Genomic DNA, 24688 nt, shown 5'->3' on the forward strand with positions numbered 1-24688 from the left:
CGTTCCCGGCCGCAGTTGGAGCAGTGAAGCTATTCTATTCGCTGTGATGGAGGTTAGAGCTTTGGGGCTGGTGGTGCTGCTGCTGCAACTGGTAGCGATCGATTTCGGCAATGGACTCATACGGTGAGAGGGGAATGGGCTGGATGTTTCTCCAGTGTCCTGCTTCAAGGCGTGTTCAGTACTTAAGCATTGTCATTCATTGCCAGGGACTATTGGACTGAAGGTCACAGCAGGATTATCCGCACTGTTTTTAAAACAAAATAGCATTTTATTGCCTAAAATGATTTGCATTTTGTCTATATGTGTATGGGTGTTTTTATTTTCATCTAACTAAACGTTTTAACCACTCCTTGTGCTCTTGCTTAGACAAGCGGACTTAGCGTTTGGTCTACGTAAACGTTTGGATCCAACAATTCGGCTGCTTTTTGAAATGTGTTTGTATGTTTTGTACCTCAAATGTGGAGACTGTTTCAAATATTCTTCCAGTTAAAATAAATCTCAAGTGAGCTAACAGGGCGGTGGGGTGAAATGATAGTAAATTGTGTCAGTGCTTCCTATCCCTCGAGGTGAAGACCTCTTATTACATTGCTAATGTTAGTGGATCGCGTGATGCCCCAAGCTAGAGAGGAGGAGGCTGTAATCGTGAGTGTGTGTGGTTAATCTACAGCAACATTTTTGTGACAGGTCAAAGGACATGAATGAAGCAAAAGGTAATGAAAGTTATTGTGATCGAAAGCAGAGTAGTATCTTCAGATGCCTTTGGTTAGTTACAGTACTAATCCTTTGAGGAACTGGATCTGAACTTGGTGCTTTAAGATTTGAATCATGTAGACCTGGGGGGAGTAGAATTCAGCTTTGTGTGTTGTGTTGGTGTGTGATTAATTTCGCTTTTGGTTAAGGTAGTTCTTTAAGTAAGAATTCTAAAAGCTATTCAGTGTAAACACATTTTGCAGCCAGCTATATATTTTTTTTCTGTCTGGAGATTAGTCATTGCTTTTCAGAATACATAATTGAACAAATCATTAGAACTAACTTTGCCTGAAACCGAAAAGTGGAATATTAGAGTGATGTATTACAGCTACTATAAATCAAGTACGATGTAAAATATGACTTCAGATTAACTGATTGAATATTTATTCACCTGACACTAATTTCCTATTCCATCTTGCTTGTGCACCTTGCCAGAATGGATAATGGACAGTAGGTTCTTATTTTTGAGTCAGGGAGTTGAGCTTGAAAGCTTTACACGTGGTTCACTTAAACATTGATATAAGCAAGCAGAGCCTCTCACTAGTCTGACTTTGGTAGTAACAGGGAAAACATCAACCGTGCAATCGCACTTCACTAGTCTTTAAAGTGATTAAAGTGACATTTTAAATGACAAAGCTTTTCATTAAATTATTTGGAAGAAGGAAAATTTAGATTACCGTGCAATTTGCATATATATATTTTTGAATACATATAAGCCAGGAATTGTTAACAGCAGCTCCTTTCTTCAAAATTTGGATCTCTTTCAGAGTAACCTCTTTGTAATGGTATGTTGGTCGTCTAAGGCATTTCATTTTTACAAATTTGGTTAATCAGTAAGTCTTTTTTTTGGATTACAAAGAGCTGATCATGAAAACAAAGTGATGTGTTTGGAAAGAAATTCTGTATTTTCCCCTCTTCTAGATATTTCCAAAGCATCACAACACCCTAACAATTGTTTTGTGGTTCCATTGTTTGTCTATTCTACATGGAAGTGTAAATTTGTTTCAGTTTAATACTATATTCTTGTTCTGCTTGCAAGATAAGTGCCAGAAGGGGGATCAGTGGGGAGGGACTTTTCCCACACTACACTGATGACCGTGTTGGTGCTGTTTCCTGCACCCATGCTGAACTTGTTGACTTCATCCACTTAGCCTCCAATTTCCACCCTGCCCGCAAATTTACCTGGTCCATTTCTGACTCCTCCCTCCCCTTTCTCGATCTCACTGTCTCTGTGTCTGGAGACAGCTTATCTACTGATGTCTATTACAAACCCACTGACTCTTGCAGCTACCTGGACTATACATCCTCGCACCCTGTTACTTGTGAAAACACCATCCCATTCTCTCAGTTCTTCCGTCTCTGCTGCATCGGCTCTCAGGCGGAGGCTTTTCTCCTCCCTCAAGGAAAGGGCCATCAATGCTGCCCCCAACTGCATCTCTTCCATTCTGCACACGTCTGCTCTCACCCCATCATCCCATCACCCTACCAGGGATAGGGTTCCTCTTGTCCTCACCTACCACCCCACCAGCATCTGCGTCCAGCACATAATTCTCCAGAACTTCTGCCATCTCCAATGGGATCCCACCACCAAGCACATCTATCTCCCCCACACCCCCCCCATCTCTGCTTTAGAACATAGAACAGTACAGCACAGTACAGGCCCTTTGGCCCACAATGTTGTGCTGACCCTTAAACCCTTCCTCCCAGATATCCCCCCCACCTTAAATTCCTCCATATGTACAGACTAGAAGGGCCGAGGTGGCCTGTTTCTGTGCTGTAATTGTTGTTATATACCTGTCTAGTCGTCTCTTAAATTTCACTAAATATAATATTTTTCTGCAGGGATTGCACGCCATTCAACTCCCTTGCCAATTCGTTCCTCCCCACTGTTCTCCCTCCTGGCACTTATCCTTGCAAGTAGAACAAGTGCTACATCTGCCCTTACACCTCCTCCCTCACTACGGACCCATTCAGGGCCCTAAACGGTCCTTTCAGGTGAGGTGACACTTCACCTGTGAGTCTGTTGGAGTCAGTTACTGTATTGTGTGCACCCAGTGTGACCTCCTGTACATCAGTGAGACCTGACATAGATTGGGAGATCGCTTCGCTGAGCACCTACACTCTGTCTGCCAGAAGAAGTGGGATCTCCCAGTGGCCACTCATTTTAATCCCATTCCGATATGTCCATCCATGGCCTCCTCTACTGTTGCGATGAGGCCACACTCAGGTTGGAGGAACAACACTTTGTATTCTGTGTGGGTAGCCTCCAAATATTTGGTAATGCTTCACCATTTCGTATCCCTTTTTCCCCCCTCTCACCTTATCTCTTTGCTTGCCCATCTCCTCCCTCTGGTACTTCTCTCCCTTTTCTTTCTTCCATAGCCTTCTGTCCTCTCCTATTAGAATCCCCCTTCTCCAGCCTTGTACCTCTTTCAGCAATCAACTTCCCAGCTCTTTATTCACCCCTTCCCCTTCCAGTTTCACATCACCTTAGGTTTCTCTCTCCCCTCTCCCCACCTTTTACAACTACTCATCTTTTGTATTTTTCCTGCTGTAGGGTCTTGGCCCGAAGCATTGACTGTACTCTTTTTTTTTTTCTCCATAGATGCTGCCTGGCCTGCTGTGTTCCTCCAGCATTGTGTGTGTGTGTGTGTTGCTTCGATTTCCAGCATCTGCAGATGTTCTCTTGTTTGTGAGTGAAGCAGAGTTGGGAGCATGCTGCCTTCATTATTATGCCAATGTGTTGGCCCAAGGGTAGATCTTCTGAGGTGTTGACAGCCAGGAATTTGAAGTTTCTCACTCTTTACACCACTGACAACTCAATGAGAACTGGTGTGTGTTCACCTCACTTCAACTGGTGTTGAGTGCGAGGTTGTTGTATGATAATGCAGATTTTCCCTCTAGAACTCCGATTCAAACTCATTCTGGATTTGAGAATACTCTTGTTCCTTTTCCTGCAGTTCTATGTGAGCTTTAGTTTTGCTGTTACTGGTCAGTCATGGATCCAGTCAAAGTTGCCTGTAATTCAGCAGTCATTCATAAATGAAACTGGCTGTTTAGTGTGAGAACTTGTTTACTGAAGGTAAAGTGTCACGTTGTTGAAGCCCAAGGTTGTTATCCTATGCTTGGCTTTGCAGAGATGTTGTGGCTAATACTTCTGAGTAGTAAAGTTCTAAAGAATGTTTTTTTTAAACCAGAATAAATCTTTTTCTATTTGCACAGATGCTGCTTAGCCATTTAAGTGTTTCCAGTTTTTTGTTTTCTATTCCTTTAAAACTGGCACCTACAAATGCTTGCAACATTGTTATTTAAGAAGCTAAAAGTGATGAAGGGTGGGTTTTGACTCTTAAAAGGTGGTTGACCCTCTTTCAAAAAATGCTGGTGAACGCAGCAGGCCAGGCAGCATCTATAGGAAAGAGGTACAGTCGACGTTTCGGGCCGAGACCCTTCGTCAGTCCTGATGAAGAGTCTCAGCCCAAAACGTTGACTGTACCTCTTCCTATAGATGCTGCCCGGCCTGCTGCATTCAACAGCATTTTTTGTGTGTGTTGCTTGAATTTCCAGCATCTGCAGATTTCCTCATGTTTGCATGACCCTCTTTCAGGTCGGAATTGGGGAGATCAGAGAAGGGGTCCCTTCAGCCCACAACTTCCATGCTGACTATTTTTTTTTTGCCTGTCTAGATTAATCACACTTTCCCACATTGGGTTTGTATCCTTTTATGTTGTGCCTACTTCAGGGCCTGTGTTAATGTTTCTGAAACATTGCATGTGACAACTTCACCATCTCTGGCCCGGGAGTTCCAACACTGCCAAATATTGTGTCATTGCAAACTTTCCAATAATGCATCTTGCATTTGCATCCAAGTCATTAATGTATTACTACAAGCAACAAATGTACTAGCGCCGACCCCTGCAGTAGCACCGCTAGTTGCACACTACCAATCAGGAAGGACATCCTTCCATATTTCACTCTGCTTCATTTTACCAAGTCAGCTTGAACCCAATTAGCCAGTTTGCACTGGATCCCTTATTCTTTACCCTTCTGGACCAGCCTGCCAAGGTGGTGCTTGTCAAATCCCTTGCTGAACACCAGAAAGACAATGTTTACTGTCCTGCCTTTCAGTCTTTGTTACCACCTCCCAAAAAAGCTCAGTAAAATTAGTGAAGCAGGATTTTCTCCACATTCTGATTTTCCCTGATTAGTTCCCGTGTTTTCAAATCAACATAAACACTATCCCTTAGAATCTTCTCCAATAATTTCCCTATCACTAACAATGTCAAGTTTACTGAAGGATTTATCAACCCTCGTGCTTTCTAACATATCCTTCATAATACTGATCTAGTCCAGATTATCCACACATCCATCCCTTCCTCTGTTTCACATTCTTCTCTGGTGAATTTGGATGGTGAATATGGATGAGAAGTATTTACTTAGGACATCTGGCTCCACACATAGGTCATCCTTTGGTCCCTCAGGAGACCTGCTCTCTCCCTAGCTAACTCGGGTTTCTAATGTGTTTAAGACTGTCTTCTGGCTTATCTTTTCTCCCCCCAGATAAGGTTTACTGCTGAGAACTTGCTAACTGTCATCCTGTGATTCTACAATCTTCAAATCTAGTTTATGTTCTAAGATTCCACTCTGTCCCCAATTCTGACAACTACATAATGTTATCAATGTTTTTTCATTTTGTAGAGTGCCTTTGAAAAAATATCGTTCAGTTCGACAAATCTTCACTGATTCTGGGAATAACATTGAAGAACTTCTTGCAGGACATCAAAACTCCAAATACAATCTGGGTTTTCCACAAAGCAGTGAGTCCTCTCCAGAAACACTGAAAAACTATATGGATGTGAGTATATTCTGTACTGATGTTATTGAAGATGGAAATGTGACAGTGTAATGGAAAATAAAGATTAGTTAATATTTGTTAATGGGATTTTAATGATTTGTCTCCCAGTAGATTTTTTTTAATATCTGGCAAATGTTCTGTAACCTATATGCGTTAGATCCTGGTTATACAATGTATTTAATGCAAGCTGGATAAGAGAAAGGAATAGAATAATGCATCAGTTGCAAGGCTGGAGAAGGCTGGTGCAAAGTATGAACACTTGTCTGATGGGCTGCACCACAATATGTAATACTTCTTTGGGTGCTGTACTTGTTTTCTTATATAAAGTCATTATTTTCTCCAGAGCATTGCAAAGAAGACAAAAGATACAGCAGGTACTGGGAACTGGAGCAAAAGAGAAACTGCTGGAACATCTGTGTGGGTCAAACATCTGTGGAGACAGGGAATGGTCAACATAGGATGCAGGGTCTTGATATGACATGTCATGTATCCCTTTATCTCCACAGATGTTGCTTTGACCTGCAGCGTTCTTCCAGGAGTTTGTGATTTTGGTTAGCATTGCAAAGGGTGATGTTCGTTGGTTGCCAACGGGCTTGGCTGAGTGAATCCTGTGCCTCCACCTCAGTGTTAACTTAGCAAATTTTGACAACTCAATAGTGACTCTTCAAAATACTATAGAAAAAGGACCAAGGAATTATGTTGTACTTCTTGATCCGGTCTGGTGGGCTAGATGATTGCAATCTCTAATAATCACCAGAATTTTGTAACATGTATATTATTTTCCATCTTCCCACACACCGCCATTCTATGGGATAGAGGGGCACTTGAGACTCTTAAGTCAGAAAGGAATGAATTTGAACTGTAAAACCGTTTTCATTGCATTGTAAAAAGATTAATAGTTTTCTGGATGTCGGAGGAACTGCGGGATATGGGTATAGGATAAGAAAATGTGCTGTCGATTCCAATGAGCCATATGAGACTGGATATATTAAAAGGTGTTGGCATAATGAGTAGACATTTTGTGAGAAACTGTGCTGTTGAGGAAGAAGCTAAGCTGTAATCTTACCGAATTGTAAAGCAAGTTTCGAGCAGCCAAATGGCCCAATCTTGCTCTTTATAGAATTTGAGAAGTGAGAGAAGGATTGTAATTTCAATCTATTCAAAATAGTGAGATGGAGGGTTAAAGGCAGAGAACCCAATGGGAAAGACTGAGCGAGCAGTGAAAGGGAAGGAAAAGGAGACTCCGAGCCATTGTGTAGCAGTAAGAAATGAAATGGGAATAAGAGGCAGGAACTGAGAGGAAGGTGGAAGAAAGTTAAAGGAGAGGAGAGATGTGGAGGCTTTAGAACGCTTCTGCTCAAAGCATTGCAAAGGATTTTGTTTTATTCACGTGACCCTGTTGTAAACAAAGAAAAAATGGCAACAAGCGAGCTGTGATCAGATAGGACCTGAATAAGACCTTAAGATGGATGAGCGGAATAAAGCTATTCAACCCATTAAGCTCGTTCTGCAAGTCAGTTGTGGCTGACTTATAATTCCCTCTCAACCCTATTCTGCCTTCTCCCTATAACCTTCGACACCCATGCTAATCAAGAACCTGTCAACTCTCCTTTAAATATAGCCCATGACTTGGCCTCCACAGCAAATGTGGCAATAAATTCCCCAGCTTCACCATAATCTGGCTGAAGAAATTCTTCTCACCTCTGTTCTAAATGGATGTCCTTTTTGTGCTGTCTGGTCTTAAACTGTCCCTCTACCTGAATCATCCTCTCCAGGTCTTTCAATGCATTTTAAATTATTTCCACTCTATAAGTTTGTTCTGAGGCCAGTGTATTGTGAATATTGGTAAATAAGAAAGCAAAACAAATATTTTTTGGCATTTGAGTAATTACAGGAAGGCATCTTATTTCTTATGTATTGAAATATTTTTGTTTGAAATGTCAATAGCTAAAGGATTTAATATCGGATCCTCATAATATATTGCATATTTCCTCTGCAGCAAATAGTGGCAGCATCTGTAGAAAAAGAAGGCAAATACAAACATTTAACGGGTCCTGGTTTGCCTGGAGCATTTGTTTTTCAAAATTATTTTTCAAGCTGGGGGGTGATGAGGGGGAAAGTTTCTCCCAATCATGCAATACATTCCTAATGATGTGTGAAACTAAAAGGCTGTAGTATTCCTTTGAATTCAATATAAAATAATCCAACATGGGACAATAACAGTAACCTGTATATGTGAATCGAGTCAAGCAAAACTTTGAAGTGAGATGTAAATCTGTATTTCACCTTTTTTTTAAAATCAAATCTACGTTTGTAGAATTTTAAAGTCCTGGCATAGTTTTTTGCATAGGTCATCTGCTACTGTTGCAGCTGAATTGGTTTGCTTGCTTGGTGGAAGAGGCTCTTCTAACATTTCTTCTCCTCTTAGTTGGCTAAGTGATGGAACTGTTGCTGAAGTTGATCAGTCTGTTTCCATTACAAGAGCAATTGCACAAAACGTCTGTATGTAGATTCAGAAAGGATGAATCTGGTTTGAGAGTCACTTCACTCCAGTGACTGAAGTTTTCACATTGACGTTTGGGAAATGCTTTGAGTTTTTGACTAAAAAAAGCAAATTAAAATCTGTGACTGAAACCCAAAATTGCCAACGAGTGCTTGGCTTGCCATAGTTTTGTATGTTTCGTATAAAGATTGACTGTCTTTAAGATGGGATGGTTTTCACCTCAATGTTTAAAGTACTTGGATTATGGATTGTTCTGCCAGATTAAATTCAAACTTGGCTTCCACTGCTTAATAACCCTTTGAGTGTCCAGCCTGTCCTTTCTATCTATCTAAACTTTTTTTGTGTAATCAAGTTAATTTGTTTAATGGAAACAAAGAAAACAAATCTAAAGGTTGTATAATTTTAACATTCTTTGATAATAAATGCACTTTGAATTAGGATTAGTACATTTTGGCCCAATTAATCAGCTGCCCTAATTAGCCAAAGTTTCATGGAAATAGTTACGAAGTATAAAAAAGAATTGAGTTACAAATTGTAATTAAATGAAATACAAATTAGAAAAATTGAGTAACAAATTGTAATTAAATGAAATACAGAACAAATTAGAGCAGTATGATACTGTCACACTACTATAAAACTGTATTAGTTCCTAATATTTATCGACAGAGGGATTCATCCAGTGTACACTGCTGCGTTCTTTCGATTGACTGTAAAAGAACAGTACTCCTTGTCTTTTGTTTTCTCTCTAGTCTTGTTGAAGGGTCTTGGCCCGAAATGTTGACTACCCTTTTCCATAGATGCTACCTCACCTGCTGAGTGTGTGTGTGTGTGTGTGTGTATGTTGCTTGGATTTCTGGCATTTGCAGATTTTCTCTTGTTTGTGATTGGCTCACTCTGCGAGACCTCATCACTCTTCCTGCCCATGTCATTGGCACCAATGTGGACCGGCTGCTCACCCTTCCTCTTAAGAATGCTGTGGATAGGTTTTGAGATGTCCTTCACCCTGGGACCTGGAAGGCAACATACTGTCCAGGAATCTTGTTCTCGTCAACAGAACCGCCTGTCTCTTCCCCTAACTACTGAATCCTGTGTCACTACTGCTCACCTCTTCCTCCCCCCCCCCCGCCGAGCCAGAGAGCCAGACTCAATGCAAGAGACCTGAGTGATATTACTTTTGTCTGCAAGGTCACCTCCCCCACCCCCCCCAACTCTCCTCAATAGTATCCAAAACAATTACAGTTGTTTCCAGTAATTGTGACACATTAGCACCAGTACATTTTGGCCCAGTGATGTGTTGGCCCAATTGGGCAGTTTCATGGAAATAGTTTAAAAGGGTATATTTTCAAAAAAAGAAGAGCTACCATTTAACTGAGTAACAAATTGTGTATTTAAATGAAATACAGAACAAATTAGAACATTATCAGTACATCTATCGTACTAGAACTATATTAGTTCCTAATACTTATCAGGGGAGGAATTCATCCAGGGAACCTGTACACTGCTGCATTCTTTTGATTGACTGTAAATGAACAAAATCAGTGCCGACACCAATAGGAACTGCCTTTATACAATGCTATCAATGGTTGTCAATACCTTCAAATTCTTTGTAGTTCTGAACTTGTTGAAGTAGTGAAATTGTTTCATTTTCACTCCCAGCCTTTTTTGGGCATCTCTAAGCCCGAATGATTGAAGTCAAGTGAGGAAAACTATTCTGAATTGTCTTGCTGCTTATTTCTCACCAACTATCAGTGAAAAAATTTGCTGCTTTTTAAACACAAGTGTGCACTCAACTGATGCTATTTAAAAAAAACTGTTTGCTCTAAGCACAGTGTAGTGTCTAACACTCACACTAATGCACACACCTGATGCTAGTCAAAAACTGTTTGGCAATAGTCTCCTGCCGCAATTTAGCAGCAGTGTGTCCCAAATAAGTGAAGGGAATCTCAGCTATTTTCTCAATTGGGTTTTGTTCTTTAAGAGTTGGCCCAAATAAGTGGCTGCCCCAATTAACCAATGACCAAATTAAATGGAGTCCACTGTACTTGTTATTGAGGGGAATAGCCACAGGGGTACCCTACACTGACCACCTATCCTCTTTTCCTCTCATGACAGCCATCCATTTATCTGTGTCGTAACTGTAACCACCCGTTTCTCCTATCAGCCAACCTGTCAGCCTCCTGAATTTATGGAGTTCGTCCAGCTCCAGTTCCCTAACATCTGGAAGAAGTTACCACTGGATGCACTTCTTACAGGTACAGGTATAGTTGTCAGCAGGGATGCAGTGGTAGCCAGAGCGCTCTGAAACACGTTCTTGTCAACAGAACCTCCTGTCTGTTCCCCTAACTACTGAATCCTGTGTCACTACTGCAAAACAAAAATAAATCCAGCAAGTGGCTGTTCCATGAGTGAAAACATCGAGTTAAATCCACACGCTGGATTTTTTTTTGTTTTTGGCACCATTCTTTGTAAACTCCAGAGTATGTTGTGTGTAAAAATCCCAGGGGATCAGCAGTTTCTGAGAGACTCAAATCACCCTGGGTGGCACCTAATTAATTAGCTTGTTTATTTTGGCTTTTTTCTTAAAGAGGTGCCAAGCACGTTTCAGAGCGCTCCGGCTACCACTGCACCCCGGTTGTCAGGGATACTAGAGGTCTCCACGTCTTCCCACGTCCTACAAAAGGAGCACTCGACTGTCTTGACTTACCTTAGCCTTCACATCATCTTGCTGAAGCATTTTGAGCCAAAGCCTCAGTACCCCACTCTAATATCAGCCCACTCACACAATTGCTACTCCTGCAATGGCTGCTCTGCTTAAACCTAACTTTTTAAAAAATTGGCCCTTGCCAAGTGTTGAATAATCCCAGTGAGCTCAAGCTCTGCAGAAAGTCCTGATAGGCCCTGGTTGCTCTTTAAATGTGGCGCTAAGTTCCTCCATTAGTAACTATCACCGTGATCACAATCTCTGCAGAAACTTGTTTTTCACAAGTTATTCAATTTCTATTAAAATAATTCTTGTTCCTTGAATAAGATAGCCTTTTCTATTTTACAAAACAAAACTGATACTGAGCTCAAATTACTTCAAAGCTCAAAATTGAGTTTATTGTCATATGTGCAATTACTCACTTGGAGCAGCAGCATGCGCACATAACATCATATAAGTAGCTTTCACAAGAAAAAATATAAATGTACACAATTCTTACAAGAAAGAACACAATTAGAACCAAAAAAAATGTAGTCCATTGTAGTGCAAAGTGGTCATGGTGTTGCTAAATTGTACTGATTAATGTTTTGCCAGTTGGTTCAAGAAGAGAATGATTGAATGGAAACAGTTGTTCTTTAACCTGGTAGCGTGGGAGGCTTCTCCTGCCTGATGGTAGCTGTGAAAAGGTGCCATGGCCTGGATGGTGGTAATCTTTTGAATGTTACTTTAAGGCTGCACCTCTAATAGACCTTACCAATGGGCCAAGATGTGCCTGTGGTGTATTGGGCAGAGTTCACTTCTCTCTGCAGACCATGATACAACCAGTCAGAATATTTTCAATAGACAACAGCACATCTGTAGAAGTTTGTTCAAGTGTTCAGTGACCAGCTGCACCACCTTAACCCTCTAAGAAATTTGGCAGTTTACCAATTTCTTTTGGGATCTGAATGTTGCAGGCAGACCATCTAATATTGATACCAGAATTTGGTTGTTCAGTGATTATTTTCCGATGCAAATCACCTATATTATTAAGTATTTGTAGCCACTTTCCCCCCAGCCACTCTAGATGTATATTCCTAGCTGCTTTGGTTTGGTTCCACGTGACAGCTGCTCTATGTCTGAACTTTGTTCAGGGTCTGTTGCCCACCTCCACACATCTGAAGGAAGGCACTGGTTCCTGGCAGTTTTTGTGTTGCACTCATTCAATATTAACCAGGCTGACTGTGTGTACAGATTAAATTATGACATGGGTTATCAACTAGTGCTTTTTTTGTGTGTGTGTGTGCAGTCCTTTGTGCCACACCCATTGGGTAATTGGAACAGTTAACAGTTTTAAGCTTGTGATGTTTCTACACTTGCATGTAACAATGGAGTGAAAAGCACTGCAGAAAAGAATAGAATCTATAAATAAACTAGCAGTTTATGACTTCTGTGATTGAGCTATTTAAGAATGAAGTAGCAAAAAAATGCATTCGAAAATGAAGCCCACAGGGCTTTCGTAAAAGCCGCCAGTTGTATTTCTTCTGTGGTCAGTTCTGTTTCTGTTATTGGAAACAAAATGAATAAGAGACAATTACAATTGGAGTGACCAAAAACTAATTTCTCCCTCTGCCTGTCTAAATTCATACTGGGATAAATGAAACTACTTTTTTCCAAAAGGGGACTATTGCAATATAGGTTGATCACTTGATGCTTTCACATAGTTTGCAAATGTTGAAATTTATTTCTCTGTACTCTAATAAAGACCATGTATAGCATCATTTATTAGTAGAGGATTATTTGCCCTTCTTTTGTTTAGCATCTGCTCTTTAATGAGAAGTTCAGAAAGTCATTGAGAAAGAAATGAAAATGCCTGATGCATGCAGCTTTGAAAAGCTGATCTTGCAGCATATCTGACCACTCGACTGCTATCCACAGTGTTAAATTCTTGTCACATTCATCCAAAAATAATGTCTGAGTCATACAACATGATGCATTGCAGTCATAACTGCAGTCACATGCAGCCAAAAGTGCTGCATCATGTGTGACTTGACCATTTCAATTTGTTTCAGCTGCTTTCTTTTTTAAAGTTGCATTTTTTTTTTAAAACTTCATGTTGATAATTGAAACAACATTACTACCTCTGTCATTGAATTGTTTTGCTCTATAATTTACACACAATGGCTGGTTAATTTGACTGAAATTGAACAGATGCAAGGTCTTGCAAAAAGAGACCGATTTATTTTGTTTTGGGTGTGCTGAGTAAATGATAGAAATCAAGAAACTTTAATATGAAGCTTGTTTTACTTTATAACTTTTTGAGTTCAAAATTCACCAAATTTGAAGTTTGAATTACATTTTTCACACCTACACTTTGACAACCATTGAGCTCTGATGAATAAACAGTCTTTAAAATGTGCAAGTCAATGTGTAACTTCCAGTTTTCAATTTGGGCGAGGAATTACACAAAATAACTTTTCCCTGATAAGGTTATCATAGGTGTCTTATGTCTACTCTGGAAATGTGGATCTTAGAAGTGAGATAGCAGGATTATAAATGGTTAACGTTCATTTCAAAGGCTTATTGATTTCCTATATTTGGTTCTAAGACATCCCCTTGAATTTGCCAAATTTAATTATTGTATAAGTAATCAGCGCTCATATTCCACATACCAGTTAGCTGGCAAAAAAAAACAGAAATTTGATTTGTAGAATGCTTTATAAATGCAGTAATATATCCCAGGATATGGCAGATGTAAAGATGAAGCTGAGCTAAGGAGGATGGATAATGTGTTATTGTAACTTTGGCTTACGGGAGAGACCTATAACTAGGAAAAATCAAATAAAATAGGACAGGAGAAATGATGTGGATTTGTAAGTTGACAATACATATTGGAAAGGGAGATGGGAGAATGGTGGCATTCGGACAGATATTGAAATTAAGGTATTTTGAAGAGAAGAATTGGTACACCACAATGGCTTGGGCCAATTATGATCATAAAATATTCAAAGATAAATAAAAATTAATGGAAGTAGGATTGTTGTCTATATTAAGGTCATTGAATTCCTGTCAGTCATCTTTTGTAAATGAGGCAGCAGCATCAATATGGGATCTAACAAAATGACTTTGGAGTGAAGAGGATTTAAAAAAAAATCTAGTTGTCTTACATCAAATACACATTTTAATGTGTACTTTACAAAGCTTATGACTAGTCTACCAAGCAACGTGATCCTTGCCCTCCAGTATGGCTCCAAGTGTTTGAAATGCCGTACTTTGTGGTGCTATCCCTAAGCAGAGATGCCACCTGCAAAATCCTCATCCTGCAGGGTCATCAAACTAATATCAGCATCCGCTCCTTGCCGGTGTTCCTGGCATAAAGACTGGAATTGTACTCTGGCTCTCAGCAACACATCTTTGCCTGCCCAACATCAAAGTCATGGTAAGAGATTGATTTAAAGGATCTTCTCAATCTTCTTGGGAAAGGCACAACATCCCACTGGAGATATCTGATCTAAGTAAATAGCAATGGAGCATTCACGGTGGCACAGAGAATCATAAGTCGATGTTTCAGGAGAATGCAGAAGTGCTGTGTAGGCAAGAAGCACCATCATCCAACAACACAAGCTCCTTGAGTTCTACCTGTGGCAGAGTCAGTGGGTCCAAAATTGGATATATTGGCCTTTGAACCCACAGAACTTGTGAAGAAGCAAATTATCCTGATCCAGGATCTCCCTTTTATCTTTTTTAAAGTACGTTCATTAGGTGACTTGAGTCTGTATATTTTTCAAAACAAAAGTCGTTTGGGACTTTTGAGGCCAGTATTGATTATTATTGCTTGCAATTTTAGTTTCAAATGAAATATCTGATTTGTGATTTGAACTAGCCAAGTGAGGAGGGGTTGAAGTCATCATTTACGTGGCCTCCATATGATGGAGGTTTCTGTTTTTGTTGTAAACACAAAATCTTCTGCAGGAATAGCTTAATTGTATAAAATGTTTATGTTTAATTAAATTCTCAAATTTTACACACTTGTTTAAAGATTTACTCATGCAAACAATGTACTGCATTGTCTCATTGCCTTCATGCAGACCTTACCATACTTCTGTGGGAGTACTGACTTGTGATTTGACTTGATAAACACTTCATTCCACTGTGAACGGTACCAACACAATTTTGTGTCAGTTGTTTATACTGCTGGTCCTTCTCGTGCTTTCAGCTAGCGGCAATATGTAGGCAGACTAATGTAACTATTATCTTCTCTTGATCCCAGAGATAATTCTAGTTGAATCTCTTTATAGGCTGATAGCCTGTGAACCAATCACAGAAAATCTGGGTCATGGAAATTGCCCATTGTAAACATAGGTTAAGAAAGCATTTTGAGAACTGCCCTTAACCTGACATTTTCATAAGTCAGAAATGTTGGCTGAGAATACAAGTGCCTGTGTAGATCAACTAGCTACAGATCAGTACAAATCTTAGAAAAAAATTGATAGTAATTGTGATTTTTTTTAAATTGTAGAATCGGTTAATTAGTATAGATCTGTACTATTCAAAATGTGCCAGATTAGTGCTTCAACCTATATGTCTAAGATTAATTCAACTGCGCATCTGTGCATAGTGACAGATGAGTCAGGACTTGGTTCACTTAACAGTTAATAGCCTTCAGTTGGGAAGCTTATTTTGCCCTTTTTGTATTTAAGAGGGGGAAAATATTCTTGACTGCTGCTCAGTAATTTCAGTTAATTGTTCTGGCCGGCTGGTGGCACAATGGCATCAGCACCGGACTCTGGAGCGAAGGTTCCCGAGTTCGAATACAAGTCGGGCCACCCCCAGAGTACACTTTCCATCTGTGCCAGGTTGAGCATCGAGCTAGCCACTCAGCCTTGCAAAAAAAAAAGTCGAGTCAGGAATGTTCATATCGTGACCTGGTTAATCTGAAAGGAGACCAATCCTGACACCACGCGCCAGACAAGAATGGCTGACTGTCCGGTGTGACACGCTTAAAAAAAAAAGTTAATTGTTCTGGAAGAGAGCCAACTACTGAGTGGAACTGGAGGAATTGGTGTGATATAGGGAAACCAGAGATGGGATTCCACTATGTGAAGTGATGAAATCTGTTGATGCTGCCTTGATCAGCAAAGAGGAGAGGAATTATTTAATGTGTCTGACTGCCTTCATAGTTTGTGTATTGGCCAGATATGGAAAGAAATTGCATCAAACCTGGGATCATCTTTGTTCATCTCTGATCCTTGCTCAGGTGAAGTGCTGCCTCACCAGGAAGGACTGTTTAGGGCCCTGAATGGTAGTGAGAGGGGAGGTGCAGGGGCAGGGATAGCACTTGTTCCGCTTACAAGGATAAGTGCCAGGAGGGATGAATAGACCAAACACCTGAGAGTCTGTTGGGGTCATCTGTTGCATCTGGTGCTCCTGGTGTGGCCTCTTGTATATCGGTGAGACCTGACTTAGATTGGGAGACCACTTCGCCGAGCACCTACGCTTTGTCTGCCAGAAAGAGTGGGCTCTCCCACTGGCCACCCGTTTTAATTCCACTTCCCATTCCCATTTTGACATGCCCATCCATGGCCTCCTCTACTGTCGTAATGAAGCCAGATTCAAGTTGGAGGAGCAACAACTTGTATTCCGTCTGGGTAGCCTCCAACTTGATGGCATGAACATCAATTTCTCCAACTTCTAGTAATATCCCCCCTCCCTCTTCTCTATTCCCCATATCCTTTTCCCTCTCTCACCTTATCTCCTTGCTTGCCCATTGCCTCCCTCCGGTGCTGCTCCCCACTTTTCTTTCTTCCATGGCCTTTTGTCCTCTCCTATTAGATTCCCCCTCTCCAGACCTGTAACTCTTTCACCAATCAACTTCCCAGCTCTTTACTTCACCCCTTCCTACTCCCAGTTTTACCTATCACCTTGTGGTTCTTCCTCCTGTCCTGCCACCACCTAACTCTTGACTTCTCATCTTTTTTTTTCTCTAGTCCTGCTGAAGGGTCTTAGCTCAAAACGTCGACTATACTCTTCTCCTTAGATGCTGCCTGGCCTGCTGAATTCCTCCAGCATTTCACAATACTTGTATAGTTATTGTGAGGAAAATGTATCCTCAGTAAATTTTACTGAAAAAGTAATCATTTGGGCAAGTGTGCATGGGTACATGTTCTTGGAAGTGAATCGCTCGGGCAAAGGTCATTCAAATCTCAGTATTGTTATAATGTTTGTTGTGTATGCATTACTTCTGTAGATGGGAGTTATTGTGTGTTGTTTTAATGGCTGCTGTATATTTTGTTCTCCAGGCCCAGTATTATGGGGAGATTAGCATTGGCACTCCACCACAGATATTCACAGTAATCTTTGACACTGGTTCCTCCAACCTATGGGTTCCTTCAATTCACTGTTCTCTGTTGAATATTGCTTGCAGTAAGTTGTTTCTTTTATTCTTGAAGTGTGCTTGACTTTTCAGTTGGAAAAATGTGGAAGTAATTCCGAATTATCTACCTTTAAGATGAACACAAATGATTCAGTATAATATTTCCACTCTTGGCTCAGAACTGGATTAACATTCAGCTGGGACTAATGGAGCAGAAGTCTCTGGTGCACGTAAAATTAGTTTGGGCTGCTTCTGACTGATTTATGATATATTGAAGGGTGGCTATTTTCAATTTTTTTGCCATCGGGTTAGTGCAATTTAATTTGAATGCCAAGGGAAGAAGATGGTGTAGGAAGTGGAAAGATTATGCTTAATGTAGCAGTAGTTGGGAACTAGGGAGGTTGTTCAGGGAGCCGTTTCAGTTACTCAGTGGGGCTGGAAAAGAACACTTTTGTTCAAAATGCCCCATCCTGGCAAAAGAAAAATTCAGAAATTTTGGGAAATGTTTCATACTTCCAAACTCTTTTTTATGAAGTATACTTAATATATTCCCTGTTGTATGAGGAGAAAACCTATTGGTTCTGTATATTGGAAATATTAATCTAGTAGTTCTATTACTAGCAGCAGTGTTTACTAAATTATGCTTTTTAAATGCAATCTCTTCTGAATATTAACAATCCCTTTAAATAATAGTGTTGCATCACAAGTATAATTCTGACAAGTCCAGCACGTATGTCAAGAACGGAACTAAATTTTCTATCCACTATGGTTCTGGCAGCCTATCAGGATTTCTCAGCAATGACGTAACCATGGTATGTACTGAACTCTTGTCTTCCAGGGGAAAAGATTTGAATATTTAAGGACAATATTTTTCAGTCTTTTTGAGAGAAAATGCATAAATTACACCGACTTAAAAGAGAAATGTTCTGATATCATTAGTTACTGCACATTGTCAAACATTTAATCATTGTGTAAGCATTGCACTCCTCTTCAGCTATGTTTTTATTTCCATAGTTGGTTTTATCCCTTTGCCAATATGCGCATACCTTGCTCCCTGTCTTTCCAGCTTTTTCCCTTGTACTGTTGGATCAAACAAGGACCAGGTATCTGCTCCCTTCATTCTCTGAAGCCAGTTTGAGGTGTTCCACAATTTGGGGATTTTTCTAAATGGGATTTTAATTTTGTAGATGGGAGTTATTGTATGTTCTTTTAATTGCTTAAAGGTTATTATTGGTCCTCTTAAAGAAACGAGCACTACATTGGTCTTCAATTGTTTCCTTGTTCAAGATGTCATAGTCAGCATTCTGCTTGCTTTTCCAGACATTTTTAGCTGTTAAAGGTAGCAAATATATTTCTATTTGTTACATGCAATCACATTCTGTAGATCCTCTTTTAGTGAAGCTATGCTTTGCACATTTGTCTCATAGAACATAATTAGAAGCAAAACCAAGTTTCTCACATTTGCTCCACCATTTGAATAAGATTGTGGTGGATCCAATCATAATCTTTCATGCCACTTCCCCATTTTTTTCTCCATACCCCTTGGCTCCCTTGTTCCAATATCTGTCAGTTTCTACAAATACATTCATTGACCTGCCTTCACAACTCGTCAGATTTTGCAATCTTTTGAGAGGACAAATTCCTCCCTATTTCTGTCACAACTGGATGAATTCTTGTTTGGAAGCTATACCCCATTCTCGAGTGAGGTGCCCTGTTATGGGGAGGTCGCCCCTACAGCATCCAATCTTGTAATTCCCCCAACTCCCAACTTTTCCTAGAAATCCAGAATCTTGTTTCAATAAGCTCATTTATTCTACTAAACACAATGACTATAGATCCAATCTCCTGATTGCTTCATCCCAGGAATCAACCTTCCCTTTTCTGCCCTTCCCCACCCAGTGCATAAGCAGAACAAACTGCGGGATCTCAGTGCCCTGCAGAGATGCATTAAAGCATCCCTGCTTTTATATCCCATGCAATGAAAACCATTGTTCCATTAGCTTTCCTAAAGTCTTGGCGTATCTGCATGCCAACTCAGTGTTACTGGCATTAGGGCTTCCCGATCCTTTTGTACTACCAAGGTTCATAGTTCATTTGGTGGGCACATAGAATTGTAGAATCTTGCAGCCCGCAAAGGCTTTTTGTTAAGAGACGACCTCCCCTCCCCCGCCCCCAACCTTGGTTTCTTTTCCCATATATTACAGATTAGCGTTGCAGATGCTTTCAGTGGCTCCCGACTTCAGTGGGGAAATGGTGCTTCCTTTTTTGGAAAGTTGGGCATGTTACTAAATAACTTTTCATAATGGGTAAAGACTACATCTGCTTTGATAAACAGATTGGCAACATCAAAATTCAGAATCAGTCATTTGGAGAAGCCATCTCACAACCTGGTATCGTCTTTGTTGCTGCCAAATTTGATGGAATCCTGGGCATGGCCTACCCACGTATCTCAGTGAAAGGTGTTGTCCCATTATTTGACAATATCATGAAGCAGAAATTGGTAAAACGCAACATATTCTCCTTCTACTTGAACAGGTAAGTTGTTCCAATTCAAGTATTCTGAAGATTATAGCACACTGTATGTAGAATGCTTTGATCCATTTGGAGAAGCTTACATCTGCTATCGCCGGCTGATGGCGTAGAGGCATCAGCACTGGACTTCGGAGCAAAGGCTCCCGAGTTCAAATCCAGCTGGCTCCCTTGCACACTTTCCATCTGTGCTGGGTTGAGTGTTGAGCTAGCAACTCAGCCCCGTAAAAATAAGAAAGCTTGCTTAAAAAAGCACCGTCATGATGGCATCCCGATGACTCCACTTGGAGTTACGGGCTTTCTTCTTCTTTCTTCACATCTGCTATCAGTACACAGTAGAGTTGGGGGTGATGCTGTTTTTTTTCTCCTTCTTCTGTATCTTCTAGGAATCCAGACACTCAACCTGGTGGTGAACTCCTATTAGGTGGCACTGATCCAAAGTACTACACAGGAGATTTCCATTTCTTGAATGTGACACATCAGACATACTGGCAGATCCAAATGGATGAGTAAGATAATTCATGACTTCGTAATCAGTGTTGGTATTAAAATGTACGTCTGCAATGTTGGCAGTATGTGCATAAATGAGGTATACTGTGTTTCATGGTATGACTTGGCACATACTCAATGCTGCAGGAATATTCTGCTTATCAGGATAATCTATACCAGTCTAACTATCATGTCTAGAGTGAGATTTTGTGAAAAAGTTGGGTATTATTTGCTGGAAAATTGAATGTTAATCCTGCTGTAGTGGTTTTCAACTAACCTTATTTCTTCCTCCATTCTGGTGGGTGTCTGTTACAGATTAAAGGGCTCTTTAATGGAATCATTTCATCACCATCTCACATCTGAATGTTAATTTCGAAGGGAAAGTATATATTCTGTATTTTATGTGAAGATGCTGAAGCATGTTACTAACTTTTTCTTTGTATAATTACTTTCATAACCTTTCAAACACTTAAGACCAAAGTTACTTTTTCATTGCTGTTCCTGACAATCCTGATCTTGTTTCAATTTAAGTACATATTTCAGTATTGCCTGAATTAGTTTTAATTCTTGCTCTGAGCATTTATTATTTTCTAATTGATGGATAGCTTAAATCCTGTTTGATTTGATCTTGAGCAAGATATTAAGCATTTCAGGTGATCAGATCAAGATTTTTAAATAAATAATGTGTATCATTCCAATTGCTCATATATACTGTTTTTGTTTTTCAGAATTGCTATTGGTAATGTACTGACTCTGTGTAAAGGAGGGTGTTCAGCTATTGTCGACACAGGAACCTCTTTGCTTACTGGACCTAAATTTGAGATTGAAAGGCTACAGAAGGCCATTGGAGCTGTTCCAATCACTCAGGGAGAAGTAAGAGGCTTATTGTAACTTTTCTCAGGATGGAGGAGCAGCACCCTGGTATTCCATCTAGATAGCATCCAACCTGATGGCATGAACATTGATTTCTCCTTCTGGTAGATTTTCTTCTCCCCCCCCCACTTCTGTTCCTCACTCTGGCCTCCTGCCTCTTATCCTCAGCTGCTTATAAACTACCCCTAGTACCCTTTTCCTTTCATTTCTCCCATGGTCCATGTTCTATTCCTACCAAATTCCTCCTTCTCCAGTGCTTTGCCTTTTCCATCTATCACCTCCCAGACTGTTCATCCTCCCTCCCCCACCAACCTTGCTTCACCTATCACCTTCTAGCTTATCCTCCTTTCTCTCTTCTCCACTGCCCCCCCAGCTTTTTTATTCTGACATCTTCCCCCTTCCTTTCCAGTACTGATAAATAGTTTTGAACTGAAATATTGACTACATATTCCTTTCTATAGATGCTGCCTGACCTACAGAGTTCCTCCAGAATTATGTGTATGTTGCCCTGGATTTCCAGAACCTGCAGAATCTCTTGTGTTTATACTTTATCAATCTTATTTTCTTTTGCTTCTAAAATTGCATCCTCTATTGCATAAACAGTTAGGATGTCACTGACAACCGTTGTGCCTGGCCCAGAGAAAGGAGGGCAAAGATGAGTTTGAATTTGTATGCAAAAGTTTTGAGGGAAAGGGGTAGAATGTGGTAAGAGGCTTGATGATCATTGCGTGAAATCATTTGTCTAGCTTGTCATTGGTTCGTATCTAAGCTTCTAAATGATGGACGGTAATTTGGGTAAGCTACCTGAGGCTTTCTAAGATCTATTTTTCTGAACATTAATGGTGGAGTTTGGAGGGGAAATATTTTTCAAGAAGTGTTGCCTTACGGATGATGAATAGTATCTCATAAAACATTTGTGTGAAATATTGCAATTTCTTTCATAATAATTTATCATAATTTCTCTTCCACAGTACAAAGTTGATTGCAATAAAGTTACCTCGCTACCTCCCATTAAATTTATCCTGGGAGGGAAGGCCTTTATTTTGACCGGAGAGCAATATATTCTTAAGGTGAGTATCTAATTTGAAGTACTGTTTCCACAAGAGTTCTTGATGCTAATGTGTAGGAATGTTGTTGGATAAATGCTGCCTGTTCTTGTTGACACTTTTTAAAAGACCTGACTCAATGCCAGTGGGCCAACGTGGCTTCTGTCTTGCAGAGAAGCTGGTGCTTCTGATTTGTTTTGTAGCCTTCTTCAAAACTCTTGTCTCTATTGCCATCCTTTACTATATTGGATTGCTTGCTTTGAAATACTATCCCTATTATTTTACTAATTGAGAGATGCTTTCCTTCTCTGATCTCTTGAAGGCTTCAGCATTTACCATAGAGATTTCACACATGATTCAGTTATGTTCGTGCTATTGGGGCATTTTAATTTATATAAAAAAAAAATAATTCTGTGGGTTTAGGGTAGTGGCTCTTTCACCCTTATCAATGCCATGCAGATTACAAGACTTTGAGCTACATTGCTGTTCCTTCAATACTGTCAGGTTCAATTGTGAAATGAAGTGGAGCTTAGGGTATCCTTGTGTGCCTATTCCTCTTGCTGCTTTAACTACAAATTTATGTGACCAGACTTGACCAATAATTGCTGTCCTGCTGGTAAAGGAAGTGAATAGTTACTGGATTTTTTTCCACCTATTTTGGCTCTTGTGTTCTAATGTACTTTAGTTCTTCTCTAATCCTTTCCAGGAGAAACAAGCTGGAATGACCATCTGCCTGAGTGGATTCATGGCTCTTGATGTACCCCCTCCTGTGGGACCACTCTGGATTCTCGGGGATGTCTTTATTGGGCAGTACTATACTCAATTTGATCGCGAGAAGAACAGAGTGGGATTTGCAACAGCAGTGTAATGCTGGCTCCTGCAGTGACAATTTCAATAGCATATTAAAAGTTGCACTAATATTCAGATCCATCTTGTGGCCGTGAACAAGAATCTTTAGTCTATACATTTATGACAATATTTGAGTGCCTGACTTGAGTTGGAGAAGGATACTTGGATACTTCAAGCTAATGAAAAAGAAGAATGCTGTTGACGTCTTAGGAGTGTAAAATTCTGTTCAGGACTTTGTTTTCCTGCATAGTACTATTTTTTTCTTTAAAACCTTCAAGTTCTGAATATTTAACATTGGATGTTGTTTCTACTTATTTAATGAATAGCTTAATTCTCCTTTTCCACTTTTTTAAAGTCCGAGTTTATTAGTTGACTTTTTCCAAGGAGATGTAAAATTGCAGCATTGGTTCTTAAGGATATTGTATAATCCAGTGAATAATATTTCCATTAGTTCTCATGCAGGTGAGATAGTGGGATACTTGGAAGTAGAGCTTTTAACCTTATTTGCAATTTGCTCTATCTGGACCTCAGAGGAAACTGGGTTAAGAGGAAAAGGTAGAAGATGAGGTGGTGGTGGTGGGGGGAGTGGGGGATTAGAGGAGGAATTTAAGGAAGGTTAAAGTCTTGCTGTTAGAACCACTAATATCAACAAGTTAAACAATGTTGGAACTGTATGTCAGGGCTGGCTGACTTTTAAAAAAAATATTTTAATGTGATTATATTTGATTGTATTCATGGTGTATTAAATAAACAAATATTACATACCTGTGTGTGTGTGTGTATCTCATTTCAAGTACAAAGAGCATTATCTTAGTTTGACTGATGGCACTCTTGGCAGAAATAAAGTCTGTGGTTCAGATACCACTCAACACTAATTTGCCAAGCTAAAATGTGGAATTTTCAAATGACTTGCTTCCTATTTCAGAGGGCACTTTAAAGATCTTTGAACCTGGAACTCACTTCCAGTTAGCATAGGTTTTACTGATTCTTGAATTTGCAGATGATGATGGCTGAATTTAATTTGAAATCTATGCTGTCTGTGTGCATTGTACTTTCAAAGTTTTCAAAATTGTGCATTCATCTACAAAAGGATATTAATTTCTTGGAAAATTTCCTATTTGGCTAATTACAACTTTTCATGATTTCACTGAAGTTGGAGCAATTAATGGAAAGCTATTGAAATTCACAGGTTAGATTAGATTATGAGGACACGCAGTCCTCTTTTAATGTCATTTAGTAATGCATGCATTAAGAAATGATACAATGCTTTTCCAGAATGATATCACAGAAACACATGACAAACTGACTTAAAAACTAACAAAAATCACATAATTATAACATATAGTTACAACAGTGCAAAGCAATACCGTAATTTGATAAGAACAGACCATGGTATGGTATAAGTCTCAAAGTCTCTCGAAAGGCCCATCATCTCACGCAGACAGTGAACCTCCAGTGCTGCCAACTTGCCGATGCAGCATACTGGAAGCATCCGCCCACAGTCCGACTCCGAGTCCGTCTGAAAACTCCGAGCCTCTGACCAGCTCTCTGACACCGAGCACCATCTCTGCCGCGCACTTTGACCCCGGCCCCGGCAATAGGCAAAGCCAAGGATTTGGGGCCTTCCCCCCTGGAGACTCTCAATCGCACAGTAGCAGCGGCAGCGAAGCAGGCAAATCAGAAGTTTCTCCAGGTGTTCCTCCGTGCTTCTCACAGCTGTCTCCATCAAATCAGGATTGTGCAC

General features: G+C 40.1%; 1 protein-coding gene across 1 annotated transcript; it reads left to right on the forward strand.

The window, feature by feature from the left end:
• Positions 1–23708, forward strand: ctsd (cathepsin D). Its single transcript, XM_072272447.1, has 9 exons — positions 1–123; positions 5446–5602; positions 17085–17208; positions 17852–17970; positions 19494–19693; positions 20074–20196; positions 20905–21049; positions 22021–22119; positions 22802–23708. The coding sequence occupies exons 1-9, from the start codon at positions 47–49 to the stop codon at positions 22961–22963; spliced, it is 1206 nt and encodes a 401-aa protein (XP_072128548.1). The 5' UTR covers positions 1–46; the 3' UTR covers positions 22964–23708.
• Positions 23709–24688: the final 980 nt, after the last annotated feature.

The sequence above is a fragment of the Mobula birostris genome, chromosome 11 (genome assembly GCF_030028105.1).
Source record: "Mobula birostris isolate sMobBir1 chromosome 11, sMobBir1.hap1, whole genome shotgun sequence".
Lineage (NCBI taxonomy): Eukaryota > Metazoa > Chordata > Chondrichthyes > Myliobatiformes > Myliobatidae > Mobula > Mobula birostris.